Consider the following 15,864-nt stretch of genomic DNA (forward strand, 5'->3'; position numbering starts at 1 on the left):
TGATATTTGTAGCGTTAATGTATTCAATATGTACTTTCCTACGTACAGTGTCTGAATCATATGAGAAATTTCTAGACCGATTAGAAAAATTGTCACGTTCTACACTGTAATATTTTCATTACTTTATTAGCAATAATTTTGACATCTCTTTTTCTCTTCTACATTGATAACGACCCATATAGATAGATGTAGATTGGCGGATTTATTATATACACTAATAAACAATTTTTAATTACATCGACAGAGAAATAAATAGATACATACATGTGTAAAAGAATGTAAACAAGTTAAATTGATGCAAAGCATCAAATCGGCCACAAAAAATTATTCATTTCAGCATTTTCAAGTATTTCAACAATATATAGAAAAGGTATATGAAACATTTTTATTGCAAACTATACACTTGCCTTACTTTTCTGTTAATTTTTTTTAAATTCAATTTTCAGTGATCAAAAATAAAGTCAGGGAAATGAAAATCGGACTTCGCGTGATAAAGGATAGGAATATATATGTATTATCATCATTTTATTTGATTCAAAGACAAATGCAACATATATCTAACATTATTAATTATGAATGACTGAATGCTGACAAAAAAGGACGTACAAACTTCACGTGCAGATATCCTAGATCTTTCATAATGCCGATGATAAATCACAATAAATGTGAAGTGCAGAAAATAATCATTGTGTCATTTGCGACTTTAGTGTATTCAAAACAAAATTCACTTCTTCTTAAAAACTTTTCCAATTTAGGCACTGTAATTTATATCCGGAAACTTAATACGCTTTGTTTTTACACTTACGCACGCCCATGTCGGGGAGTAGTTCATGTAACAACTTTTTATAAAATCGTAAATTAATAAATGTCTGATGAGAAATGAAAAACAAATTGAAACGTAATAACAACCATTAAGACTTAGACTTAAGCAAATTCTAAAAACTTTTATTTATAACTTTTATGTACGTTATCAATATGGAATTATTCCATCGAAGCAATCAAAAATAACGTCTCATTTCCCCATGTGCACATTCTAACACAACCACAAAAGCCGATAATCAAAGAGCAGAATAAGACCGATCGAGTGAAAACAAACTATCAAAACGTACAATTTATACGAAGTCAAAGCGTTCAGGCCACGCCCACCTCATTAATAAAACGTGCAAACCGTTCACAAAGCGTGCAGCTATTTTAAGCAAACTGTACCGTGCAAGAAGCGAACCGTACTGTTCAAGAAGCGTACCGTACCGTGCAAGAAACGAACCGTACCGTTCAAGAAACGAACCGTACCGTTCAGAAAACGAACCGTACCGTTCATAAAGCGTACCGAACCGTACCGTGCAACTGGTGTAGTAGCACGTTTCAGGGTCTGTATATAGTATATGGTTGCTTTTTAAGACATAATACCACACAGTCAACAACTTCTTTCAGTGATTGGAAATTTTGACAATTAGATCCATAAATGGTAACAAATTATATTCAGATTCTGCATTTCTAATTCCTGCATTTGCATTATACTTATATGTACCAGCTCTAAGCAACAAAATTATAATATCAAACTACAAATATTGTAATTTTTATATACAAAGATAAGTAAAATTTAGAATTAAAAAATATGTGCATTACTGGTGTAAACATCAATAAGATAAAGAAAACCAATGTATTTTTCAGGCCTTGATCCATAAAGCCCTATCTAACTTGTTCAAGAGACATTGCTTTATAAGTTAACTTTTCTTCAACTGAAAAATTGTTGAGTGTGGCGGAAAACAAAACAAGAGGCCCATGGGCCACATCGCTCACCTGAGTCACCTTGGTCCATATCAGAAGATTTTCCATATCTATTTGCATGTAAAACCGTAGTCCTTATTATGGCCCCAAACCTACCCCTGGAGGCCATGGTTTTTGCAAACTTGAATCTACACTATGTCAGAAAGCTTTCATGTAAATGTGAACTTCTTTGGCCCAATGGTTCTTGAGAAGAAGATTTTTAAAGATTTTCCCTATATATTTGTATGTAAAACTTTGATCCCCTATTGTGGCCCCATCCTACCCCAGGGGGCCATGATTTTAACAAACCTGAATCTGCACTATATCAGAAAGCTTTCATATAAATCTCAGCTTTTCTGGCTTAGTGGTTCTGGGAAAAAGATTTTTAAAGATTTTTCCTATATATTTGTATGTAAAACTTTGACCCCCTATTGTGGCCCCATCCGACCCCCGGGGGCCATGATCTTAACAATTTATAATCTGCACTATATCAGGAAGCTTTCATATAAATCTCAGCTTTTCTGGCTTAGTGGTTCTTGAGAAGAAGATTTTAAAAGATTTTTCCTATGAATTTGTATGTAAAACTTTGATGACCCCCTTGAGGCCCCATCCAATCCCCGGGAGCCATGATTTTAACAATTTAGAATCTGCATTATATAAGGAAGCTTTCATATAAATCTCAGCTTTTCTGGCTTAGTGGTTCTTGAGAAGAAGATTTTTAAAGATTTTTCCTATATATTTGTATGTAAAAGTTTGATCCCCTATTGTGGCCCCATCCGACCCCCGGGGGCCATGATTTTAACAATTTAGAATCTGCACTACCTAATAAAGCTTATCTATAAATTTCATCTCTTCTGGCCCAGTGGTTCTTGAGAAGAAGATTTTTTAATGACCCTACCCTATTTTTACCTTTTCTTGATTATCTCCCCTTGGAAGGTGGCCTGGCCCTTTATTTTAACAATTTAGAATTCCCTTTACCTAAGGATGTTTTGTGCCAACTTTGGTTGAAATTGACCCTGTGGTTGTTGAGAAGAAGTTGAAAATGTGAAAAGTTTACAGACGGACGGACGCCGGAATACGGGTGATCAGAAAAGCTCACTTGAGCTTTCAGCTCAGGTGAGCTAAAAACCAATCAATCTTTAAAGTCAAACTCAAAGGTCAAAAATTTTAGCACCAAAAGGAAAGTTTTGTGCCAAGGAATGCACATATGAAACATAACAGCCGTATCACTGACCATTAAAAAGTTATGAGGACGGTTAAGTTTTGCCCAAACAGACAGAACAAAAACAATATGCCTCCAGAACTTCAACACAGAAGCACAAAATAACGATAGAGAACTTGTAAGAGTATTAAAGAAGTCTGCAAAAATAGCCTTATGCAATAAATTTGATAAACAAATAAACAAGAATACATGTACATAACACAGTAAGCTTACACAGTTGTGAAATAGATAACTAAATAAATCAGTAAAACTTTCTTACCCAGATAAATACTCTAAATTTCAACAAGTTGAGTAAAGGTTCCAGTGCCACAATCAGCTAAAATATAAAACATTGCAAGGGTCACATACATCATTATGTAAGGGGCAAGATCAAAAGATCGATGTCGGATAAAAATCTAAATTTAAATATCTATCCTACTTTCACATTGTTTATTCTATAATATAATCAATACATGTACAGTTTATGACATCCTACCTTCACATTGTTTATTCTATCAATACATGTACAGTTTATGACATCCTACCTTCACATTGTTTATTCTATCAATACATGTAGTTTATGACATCCTACTTTCACATTGTTTATTCTATCAATACATGTAGTTTATGACATCCTACTTTCACATTGTTTATTCTATCAATACATGTAGTTTATGACATCCTACTTTCACATTGCTTATTCTATCAATACATGTAGTTTATGACATACTACTTTCACATTGCTTATTCTATATAATCAGTAACATGTAGTTTATGACTTGCGTAATCTGTGTGGATTTCACTAGCCTCCGAATACTCACAAAGATAGTGACGAGGGATGACAGGAAGAAGGACGTCAACAACATTTCATTTCCGAACAGGAAGACGTAACTGGTGAGGAGGCCAACCTGTGGGAATGTAACAATACGTACTAATTCTTATCATCACAGTACTTTTATACACCCTGTGGGAATGTAACATTATGTACTAATTCTTATCATCACAGTAATTTTATACACCATGTGGGAATGTAACATTACATACTAATTCTTATCATCACAGTACTTTTATACACCCTGTGGAAATGTAACAATACGAACTAATTCTTATCATCACAGTACTTTTATACACCCTGTGGGAATGTAACATTATGTACTCATTTTTATCATCACAGTACTTTTATACACCCTGTGGAAATGTAACATTACATACTAATTCTTATTATCACAGTACTTTTATACACCCTGTGGAAATGTAACATTACATACTAATTCTTATCATCACAGTACTTTTATACACCCTGTGGAAATGTAACATTACATACTAATTCTTATCATCACAGTACTTTTATACACCCTGTGGGAATGTAACATTATGTACTAATTCTTATCATCACAGTACTTTTATACACCCTGTGAGAATGTAACATTACATACTAATTCTTATCATCACAGTACTTTTATACACCCTGTGGAAATGTAACATTATGTACTAATTCTTATCATCACAGTACTTTTATACACCCTGTGGGAATGTAACATTATGTACTAATTCTTATCATCACAGTACTTTATATACTTCATAAATTGATAGGAATTTATCTAACAAGAAATATCACAAAACATCACACATTTTTAAAAGTGATATTTTTTTGTTGCTAACTTCATCATGGTCATCGTTTTAAAAGTAGATATAAATGACAGTCATTATAACAGAACTGCAATAATTCCTACTATCTGATAAAGAAATCTCTATCAAGACAAATCAGATGTCGATCTTCATTTCATTCAATGATTTACAGCGCTGTAATCCATTTTACAGTAAATACAACACTCACCAGCAAACCTGACAATATGACCTTGACTTTATGTGACCCTATAAATCCAAGGACATATGTGCAGAAGACTGCCACAGCCTGGGTCATCAAGGCAAACTGAGCAAACTGTCAAAGAGAAAGTAAATGTGAAATTTAGTATGGAACACATGTCATTTAATATAGTGTGATGAAATGTCAAACTAAATACATGTAGACACATAAAAACCCATGATCTGAGATGATTTCAATTATCATTCAGAAGTCTAATACATTTAAACAAATTGAATGTTTTTAATACTGCGGAATCAGTAGAATTCGTGGTGGCTCAATTTTCGTGGAAACCCCTCACCCACGAATTTACATCCTCAACGAATAAAGACAAAGCAAACATTCCAGAGTTATCTTTCTCACAAATATATATAAATCCACGAAATTGTCCTCACGAACCCGTAAAAAAATCAGCAATTCACGAAAATTGGCCCCCACGAATTTAAATGATTCTACAGTATTTATAATCTGCGATTGTTTTCATTGGACTGTTTGTACAAACTAGTACACATATTTTCCCTTGAGATTTGGAGGGTTTTTTTGTTTTTGTTTTTTTATATACAACAAAGGTCCATGGGCCTTAGCAGTCATATTATATAACAAAATCTCACAGTCACTAACCATTCACATGAAGCACTATCATCAAAAATTCCAGTTGCTTTACATAAAAACCAAAACAAATTCTTATAGATAACCATATTTCACTGGCATTTCTATAAATCATTTTCTCAAATGACTGTCTCATTGTCAAGTCCAAACAAATCGTTAATTTCATTTATAGTCAGATTATATATAACAAAAATAAAAAACAAGAGGCCCATGGGCCACATCGCTCACCTGAGTCACTTTGGCCCATATCTGAAGACTTTCCATATATATTTGCATGTAAAACCTTAGTCCCTATTATGGCCCAAACTACCCTTTGCAAACTTGAATCTACACTATGTCAGAAAGCTTTCATGTAAATGTCAACTTCTTTGGCCCAATGGTTCTTGAGAAGAAGATTTTTAAAGCTTTTTCCTATATTTGTATGTAAAACTTTGACCCCCCCCCCCACTTGTGGCCCCATCCTACCCCCGGGGGCCATGATTTGAACAATCTTGAATCTTCACTATGTCAGAAAGTTTTCTTGTAAATATCAGCTTTTCTGACTCGGTGGTTATTGAGAAAAAGATTTTAACTATATATTTGTATGTAAAACTTTGATCCCCCTTGTGGCCTCATCCTACCTCCAGGGGCCATGATTTGAACAAACTTGAATCTGCACTATGTCAAAAAGTTTTCATGTAAAAATCAGCTTTTCTGGCTCAGTGGTTCTTGAGAAGAAGTTTTTCCCTATATATTTGTATGTAAAACTTTGATCCCCTATTGTGGCCCCATCCAACCCCCGGGGGCCATGATTTGAACAAACTTGAATCTGCATTATGTCAGGAAGCTTTCATGTAAATCTCAGCTTTTCTGGCTTAGTGGTTCTTGAGAAGAAGATTTTTAAAGTTTTTCCCTATATATTTGTGTGCAAAACTTTGATCCCCCCTTGGGGCCCCATCCTATCCCCAGGGGCCATGATTTGAACAAACTTGAATCTGCACTATGTCAGAAAGTTTTCATGTAAAAATCAGCTTTTCTGACTCAGTGGTTCTTGAGAAGAAGATTTTTAAAGATTTTTCCTATATATTTGTATGTAAAACTTTGATCCCTATTGTGGCCCCATCCAACCCCCGGGGCCCATGATTTGAACAAACTTGAATTTGCATTATGTCAGGAAGCTTTCATGTAAATCTCAGCTTTTCTGGCTTAGTGGTTCTTGAGAAGAAGATTTTTAAAGTTTTTCCCTATATATTTGTGTGTAAAACTTTGATCCACCCCTTGGGGCCCCATCTTATCCCAGGGGGCCATGATTTGAACAAACTTGAATCTGCACTATGTCAGAAAGTTTTCATGTAAAAATCAGCTTTTCTGGCTCAGTGGTTCTTGAGAAGAAGATTTTTAAAGATTTTTCCTATATATTTGTATGTAAAACTTTGATCCCCTATTGTGGCCCCATCCAACCCCAGGGGCTCATGATTTGAACAAACTTGAATCTGCATTTTGTCAGGAAGCTTTCATGTAAATCTCAGCTTTTCTGGCTTAGTGGTTCTTGAGAAGAAGATTTTTAAAGTTTTTCCCTATATATTTGTATGTAAAACTTTGATCCCCCCTTGTGGCCCCATCCTACCACCGGGGGCCATGATTTGAACAAACTTGAATCTGCATTATGTCAGGAAGCTTTCATGTAAATCTCAGCTTTTCTGGCTTAGTGGTTCTTGAGAAGAAGATTTTTAAAGTTTTTCCCTATATATTTGTGTGCAAAACTTTGATCCCCCCTTGGGGCCCCATCCTATCCCCGGGGGCCATGATTTGAACAAACTTGAATCTGCACTATGTCAGAAAGTTTTCATGTAAAAATCAGCTTTTCTGACTCAGTGGTTCTTGAGAAGAAGATTTTTAAAGATTTTTCCTATATATTTGTATGTAAAACTTTGATCCCCTATTGTGGCCCCATCCAACCCCCAGGGCCCATGATTTGAACAAACTTGAATTTGCATTATGTCAGGAAGCTTTCATGTAAATCTCAGCTTTTCTGGCTTAGTGGTTCTTGAGAAGAAGATTTTTAAAGTTTTCCCCTATATATTTGTGTGTAAAACTTTGATCCACCCCTTGGGGCCCCATCTTATCCCCGGGGGCCATGATTTGAACAAACTTGAATCTGCACTATGTCAGAAAGTTTTCATGTAAAAATCAGCTTTTCTGGCTCAGTGGTTCTTGAGAAGAAGATTTTTAAAGATTTTTCCTATATATTTGTATGTAAAACTTTGATCCCCTATTGTGGCCCCATCCAACCCCAGGGGCCCATGATTTGAACAAACTTGAATCTGCATTTTGTCAGGAAGCTTTCATGTAAATCTCAGCTTTTCTGGCTTAGTGGTTCTTGAGAAGAAGATTTTTAAAGTTTTTCCCTATATATTTGTATGTAAAACTTTGATCCCCCTTGTGGCCCCATCCTACCACCGGGGGCCATGATTTGAACAAACTTGAATCTGCAATATGTCAGGAAGCTTTCAGGTAAATTTCAGCTCTTCTGGCCCAGTGGTTCTTGAGAAGAAGATTTTTAAATGACCCCACCCTATTTTTGCATTTTTGTGATTGTCTCCCCTTTGAAAGGGACATGGCCCTTCATTTGAACAAACTTGAAAGCCCTTCACCCAAGGATGCTTTTGGCCAAGTTAGGTTGAAATTGGCCCAGTGGTTCTGGAGAAGAAGTCGAAAATGTGAAAAGTTTACAGACAAACGGACAGACGGACGGACAGACAGACGGACGCCGGACAAAATGTGATCAGAATAGCTCACTTGAACCTTCGGTTCAGGTGAGCTAATAAAGCACAACTGCTGTGTTAAAACTGTCAAATAAGCCCCCTGTTACTAATCATTCAAAATTTATGAGCATTAGGTTAAAGTTTCAGACAGATGGGCAGGACAAAAATAATATGCTCCCCCCCCCCCCCAATTACAGTAGAGGGGGGGTCTGGATAAAAAAAATTAACCTTACACAACTTGGGAAACGGGGTGCATTTAGATATGATTTAGTGGGTCACTGCTAGCCTACTCTAAAAAGAATTTGTTTTCATTAATTTTCTTTATATTCTCATACAAAACTTTTATGGATGGGTATCGTTAAACATTTTGTATCGCAATATATCAATATCATGATAATATCATGATATTTTAGGGCATTCTGTATTTCCTTTATTTTCATTACTGCTATGGTGTTAAAGCACAAAAAAGCCAAATTCAGTATATTTTAAGCATTTATTTTGTATAAGTTACTGTAATAAAATAAAAAGAAACAATTGGATCAAATAATAATCAAATGACTCATAACCTATGACCTTATTTTCTCCACTTTCTCTTTTGGAAAATTTACTTGTGAAAGATCGAATTCCTCTGCATTCATATCATGTTTGGATGCCATCTTGTTATTTTTTTTGTTACTTCCTGTAACAGTTAATTTAAAACCTAACACATAAATATAATTTTTCCAGAATTTACATATGTTCAAAAATATTGGTATTTTCTCCACCGTATCGTGATATGTATCTTGGGATGAATTATCACGATATACCGGTTACCGTAATTAAAAATTGTACATCCCTAAAAACTTTATCTTCTATTCTGGCCCCACTCAAACGCTGGGTTCCCAAATTTGTTTCCCTATAAATTCTTGCATAAAACTTTGACCCCTTATTATGGCCCCATCCTACTTCCAGGGGCCACAATTTGCACAAACTTCAATCTGCAATACCTAGGGATGTTTGCATATCAATATGTCTAATCATGGTTGTTTTTGAATGGATTTTTCCTATATATCTGCATGTAAAACTTTGATCCCCTATTAAGGCCCCAACCTACCTCTGGGTACCATGATTTGAACCTACTTGAATCTACACTGTTTCAGGAAGCTTTGAGTTCCTGTAGATTTAAAATTTTCTGACCCAGTGTTTTTGAGACGGTTTTTAAATGACCCCACTCTGTGCTTTCCTTTTCTTTATTTTCTCCCCTTTGGAGAAAGATGATCCTTCATTTGAACAAACTTGAATTCCCTTTATCCAAGGATGATTTGTGTCCATTAAGTTTTGATTAAAAATTGGCCCAGTGGAAAAGATGCCAAGAATTTTTACAAATTCTTCATTATCTTTACTTCAAAAGGGGTGTGGGCAATGGCATTTCATTGAACAAACTTGAATCCTCTTTACCAAAGGTAATCAGACACATTCACTTGAACATTCAGCTCAAATGAGCTATACAGAAACCAGAACATGTACAAGTAACAACAAAGAAAGATGAGATGTCAAATTCATTTCTGTGAGACAAAATGTGCATTTTTAACACAGCCAGATCAAATATAAAAAAATTTCTTAAACATGCATGAAATAATCATGCACATTTATAGCAATGTTATATCACATACACATGTAGAGTATGACTTAAAGTACATGTATATTGTAATAAATTATAATACTTTAAGTATATTGTTATAAAATTATAATACTTTAAGTATATTGTTATAATATTATAGTAAATCCTCTACTACACAACATGTCCCATGTTAGCACACAACAATGCTGAATATACCACATACACCAGTTGTTTTTTATTTAAGGATTATAGGACTACTACAATTCACAAACTTCGGCCAGTTTCAAATCTTGATAAATCCCAAACAACTTCAAATTTCACAGAAATCTGCAGTGAAGATAGGTCGACTGCAGATGAACACACAGATGGATTATGTTAATCCCGAGATTATGTTAATCCCAAACACAGACAGAGACATAACTAAACACACTGTATACCTCTAATGGTTCAGTGTCTACAAAATATTAATTCTGATTGCTAATACGGTTCATGAAACTGACGACAACAATCAATATCATTATACATGTAGTTCTGCTATGACATAGTAGCCCTCCGAAAAATTATTGGGACAGATCAGAGAGCTACATGTACAGATCCACCCCTTTAAAAAACCTTCGATTTACGGGGCAGAAAAAATTGTGCACAGTTAAGGCTTTTTATCATTGTATTGTTGGCCTTCTCATAAAATATAAAAGACTATTAACATATTTTCCTACAGTACTATACTTGTGTCCAAACATACCTTCAAATATTCATTAAAGCCCCATGTGACCCGAAAACTCACAGCTTCCAATAATTTCTTTTGTTGACCTAGCCATGTTAGGTAGCCAGTCAAATCAATACTTGATGCCATTTCTATCAATTCATAATATTCTATACAAGTGACGTATTCAATCATCATTTATACTAAACACAATAATAAACACAAACAAGAGGCCCATGGGCCACATCGCTCACCTGAGTCACTTTGGCCCATATCTGAAGACTTTCCATATATATTTGCATGTAAAACCTTACTCCCTATTATGGCCCCAACCTACCCCTGGAGGCCATGATTTTTGCAAACTTGAATCTACACAATGTCAGAAAGTGTTCATGTAAATGTCAACTTCTTTGGCCCAATGGTTCTTGAGGAGAAGATTTTTTAAGATTTTCCCTATATATTTGTATGTAAAACTTTGATCCCCCCTTGTGGCCCCATCCTAACCCCTGGTGCCATGATTTGAACAAACTTGAATCTGCACTATGTCAAGAAGCTTTCATGTAGAAATCAGCTTTTCTGACTCAGTGGTTTTTGAGAAGAAGATTTTTAAAGATTTTCCCTATATATTTGTATGTAAAACTTTGATCCCCCCTTGTGGCCCCATCCTACTCCTGGGGGCCATGATTTGAACAAACTTTAATCTACACTATGTCAGAAACTTTCCATGTAAATATCAGCTCTTCTGGCTCAGTGGTTCTTCAGAAGAAGATTTTTAAAGATTTTCCTTATATATTTGTATGTAAAACTTTGATCCCCCTTAGTGGCCCCATCCTACCCCCGGGGGCCATGATTTGACCAAACTTTAATCTGCACTATGTCAGAAACCTTTCATGTAAATATCAGCTTTTCTGGCTCAGTGGTTCTTGAAAAGAAGATTTTTAAATGACCCCACACTATTTTTGCATTTTTGTGATTATCTCCCCTTTGAAAGGGACATGGCCCTTCATTTGAACAAACTTGAAAGCCCTTCACCCAAGGATGCTTTTGGCCAAGTTAGGTTGAAATTGGCCCAGTGGTTCTGGAGAAGAAGTCGAAAATGTAAAAAGTTTACAGACGGACAGACAGACAGACGACGGACAACAGGCGATCAGAATAGCTCACTTGAGCTTTCAGCTCAGGTGAGCTAATAAAAAAGTATCTAATTTTTCTAATTTAAGATAAACTCTTTACAGTATTGAAAATGCTAAAAAAAAAAGCCTACAGTAGATCTATATAGGTTTGGTCCCTCACACTCCATTTCAATAATGAAGTGTATAAATAAAGAGTGTCGGGGCCGGGGACCAGACAGCCATGCGTTTAGTTCAATATTCAAACCTATTTGAATCATTATTTAACCGAACTGGGATGATTTAATCCAAACTATTTGTGGGGATAATAGTTCACACAGACGTTATTGTTTAAAAAAGAGTGTAGTTATGGAAATGAATCAGGGTTCGAATTGACTGGCTAACATGGCTACGTCAACAAATGAAATAAATTGAAGTTGTGAGTTTTTGGGCTGCATGGGACTTTAATGAATATCTAGAGGTTTTTATATGGGGTGGATGTGATCTGTCCCATTATTTTCTCTGAGAGCTACTGTAACAGCAGAGCTCCAGATAATGTGCGTATCAGCGTAAATACTCATCAAATTTTACCAAATACCCATTTAAGTTGAAAATTATGCGTACAATTACGCATTAGCGAATGTAAATACGCTTTACACTCCCAAAGTAATGCGTATTTGTGATACATGTAGTATGATATAAATATGGATTATCTGTTCATATGAATTGAGGTTAGCCCAGGGCTTGATCATACACGATATTTAGCGCTATGAGATACGTTTTGATGACAATTACAATTTTGAAAAACTGGAAGAGTTAACTCAAAACACTATTATATAGGCCTACTTGTTATACTTTCATTCTTAAAGAGTTGCAAATGTAGTATGCGGTCGAAAGCACAGAAAAAAAAAACTTGTATTATCAATCGTGGACGACTGCTATACAGAAATGGATCATAATCATGTGACTGAATGTCTGACGTATTCAAATTTAATGCATCAATGATAAATATCAAATTCCAAATGACAATGAATAGTTTTAATAAAAAGAAGTACAAAGGAATTCCCCCATAAATATCTGGAGCGGTCCTTTAGTATAAACTTTAAGTTAAAGTTTAACGGAAGAAGTATCGTTTATCTGGTGACATCTGTGCAAAAGAGCAAAGATTTATCAGTAAATTAACAAAATACTCTTTTGAATTTTTCTGAAAAGCAGAATACTCATTAATTTGAAAATCAGGGGGTAAATACTCTTTGTGGTAAAAAATTATCTGGAGTTCTGATAACAGTTCTGCAGCTAACACTAACGACAAAATTGGATATCATTACAGTCCTAATAGCAATGGATATCATTACAGTACTAATAGCAATGGATATCATTACAGTACTAATAGCTGTGGATATCATTACAGTACTAATAGCAATGGATATCATTACAGTACTAATAGCAATGGCTATCATTACAGTACTAATAGCTGTGAATATCATTATATGGATATCATTACAGTACTAATAGCAATGAATATCATTATAGTCCTAATAGCAATGGATATCATTACAGTACTAATAGCTGTGGATATCATTACAGTACTAATAGCAATGGATATCATTACAGTACTAATAGCAATGGATATCATCACAGTACTAATAGCAATGGATATCATTACAGTACTAATAGCTGTGGATATCATTACAATACTAATAGCAATGGATATCATTACAGTCCTAATGGCAATGGATATCATTACAGTACTAATAGCTGTGGATATCATTACAGTACTAATAGCAATGAATATCATTACAGTACTAATAGCAATGGATATCATTACAATACTAATAGCAATGGATATCATTACAGTACTAATAGCTGTGGATATCATTACAGTACTAATAGCTGTGGATATCATTACAGTACTAATAGCAATGGCTATCATTACAGTACTAATAGCAATGGATATCATCACAGTACTAATAGCAATGGATATCATTACAGTACTAATAGCTGTGGATATCATTACAGTGCTAATAGCTGTGGATATCATTACAGTACTAATAGCAGTGGATATCATTACAGTACTAATAGCTGTAGATATCATTACAGTACTAATAGCAGTGGATATCATTACAGTACTAATAGCTGTAGATATCATTACAGTACTAATAGCAATGGATATCATTACAGTACTAATAGCTGTAGATGTCATTACAGTACTAATAGCAATGGATATCATTACAGTACTAATAGCAATGGATATCATTACAGTACTAATAGCTGTGGATATCATTACAGTACTAATAGCTGTAGATATCATTACAGTACTAATAGCAATGGATATCATTACAGTACTAATAGCAATGGATATCATTACAATACTAATAGTTGTGGATATCATTACAGTACTAATAGCTGTGAATATCATTACAGTACTAATAGCAATGGGTATCTTTACAGTACTAATAGCTGTAGATATCAGTACAGTACTAATAGCTGTGAATACATTATATGGATATCATTACAGTCCTAATGGCAATGGATATCATTAAAGTACTAATAGCTGTGGATATCATTACAGTACTAATGGCAATGGATATCATTAAAGTACTAATAGCTGTGGATATCATTACAGTACTAATAGCAATGGATATCATTACAGTACTAATAGCTGTGGATATCATTACAGTCCTAATGGCAATGGATATCATTAAAGTACTAATAGCTGTAGATATCATTACAGTACTAATAGCAATGGATATCATTACAGTACTAATAGCAGTGGATATCATTACAGTACTAATAGCTGTAGATATCATTACAGTACTAATAGCAATGGATATCATTACAGTACTAATAGCAATTGATATCATTACAGTACTAATAGCAATGGATATCAGTACAGTACTAATAGTAATGGATATCAGTACAGTACTAATAGCTGTAGATATCATTACAGTACTAATAGCAATGGATATCATTACAGTACTAATAGCTGTGGATATCATTACAGTACTAATAGCAATGGCTATCATTACAGTACTAATAGCAATGGATATCATTACAGTACTAATAGCAATGGCTATCATTACAGTACTAATAGCAATGGATGTCATTACAGTACTAATAGCAATGGATATCATTACAGTACTAATAGCAATGGCTATCATTACAGTACTTATAGCAATGGATATCATTACAGTACTAATAGCAATGGATATCATTACAGTATTAATAGCAATGGCTATCAGTACAGTACTAATAGCTGTGGATATCAATACAGTACTAATAGCAATGGCTATCATTACAGTACTAATAGCAATTGATATCATTACAGTACTAATAGCAATGGATATCAGTACAGTACTAATAGCTGTGGATATCAGTACAGTACTAATAGCTGTGGATATCATTACAGTACTAATAGCTGTGGATATCATTACAGTACTAATAGCTGTGGATATCATTACAGTACTAATACCTGTAGATATCATTACAGTACTAATAGCTGTAGATATCATTACAGTACTAATAGCAATGGATATCATTACAGTACTAATAGCTGTGGATATCATTACAGTACTAATAGCTGTAGATATCAGTACAGTACTAATAGCTGTGGATATCATTACAGTACTAATAGCAATGGATATCATTACAGTACTAATACCTGTGAATATCATTACAGTACTAATAGCAATGGATGTCATTACAGTACTAATAGCTGTGAATATCATTACATGGATATCATTACAAACCTGCCATGGCATCATGAAACTGAAGACAGCAATGGATATTACTAAAATCTTGCTACGACGTTATGAAACTGACTACAATGGATATCATTACAAACCTGCCACTGCAGTATGAAAGTGAGGACAGCAATGGCTATCACTAAAATCTTGCTACGACGTTATGAAACTGACTATAATGGATATTATAACAAACCTGCCACTGCAGCATAAAAGTGACGACAGCAATGGATATCCCTATACTGTGCAAGAAGGAGGGCATTTTAACTCTACAAAACAAAAAATAACAATACTAACTATGTGACATTTCGCAAGTTTTGGTAATAAGTGCAATTTTTTTCCCCCGAATAATTCTCGCAATCATTGAGCTGGCAGAAAAAATTTATAGGACTAATCAAAATCCTGCTGTTCTTCAAAAGATGATTTTCCTATGTTATCAATATGTTACTCTTTGACCCCTTATGGCGCCACTCTACCTCCAGGGACCATGATTTGAATAAACTTGAATCTACTTTATGTCTGGAAGA

At 34.5% G+C, this 15,864-nt stretch overlaps 1 protein-coding gene across 2 annotated transcripts in view; it reads right to left on the reverse strand.

Moving 5' to 3' along the window:
• Nucleotides 1–15,864, reverse strand: part of LOC125666883 (probable C-mannosyltransferase DPY19L1) — a 44,602-nt gene that overhangs the window by 15,902 nt on the left and 12,836 nt on the right. For both annotated transcript variants that reach the window (XR_008799372.1, XM_056152086.1), the window contains exons 9-12: nt 15,534–15,606; nt 4,806–4,910; nt 3,790–3,876; nt 3,249–3,305 (exon numbers count right to left, since the gene is read on the reverse strand). Coding sequence is in view for 1 of the 2 variants with exons in the window: in XM_056152086.1 (XP_056008061.1) it covers nt 3,249–3,305; nt 3,790–3,876; nt 4,806–4,910; nt 15,534–15,606 (322 nt within the window). In the remaining variant the exon portion in view is untranslated. The remainder of the gene's footprint in view (nt 1–3,248; nt 3,306–3,789; nt 3,877–4,805; nt 4,911–15,533; nt 15,607–15,864) is intronic.

The sequence above is a fragment of the Ostrea edulis genome, chromosome 10, assembly GCF_947568905.1.
Source record: "Ostrea edulis chromosome 10, xbOstEdul1.1, whole genome shotgun sequence".
Lineage (NCBI taxonomy): Eukaryota > Metazoa > Mollusca > Bivalvia > Ostreida > Ostreidae > Ostrea > Ostrea edulis.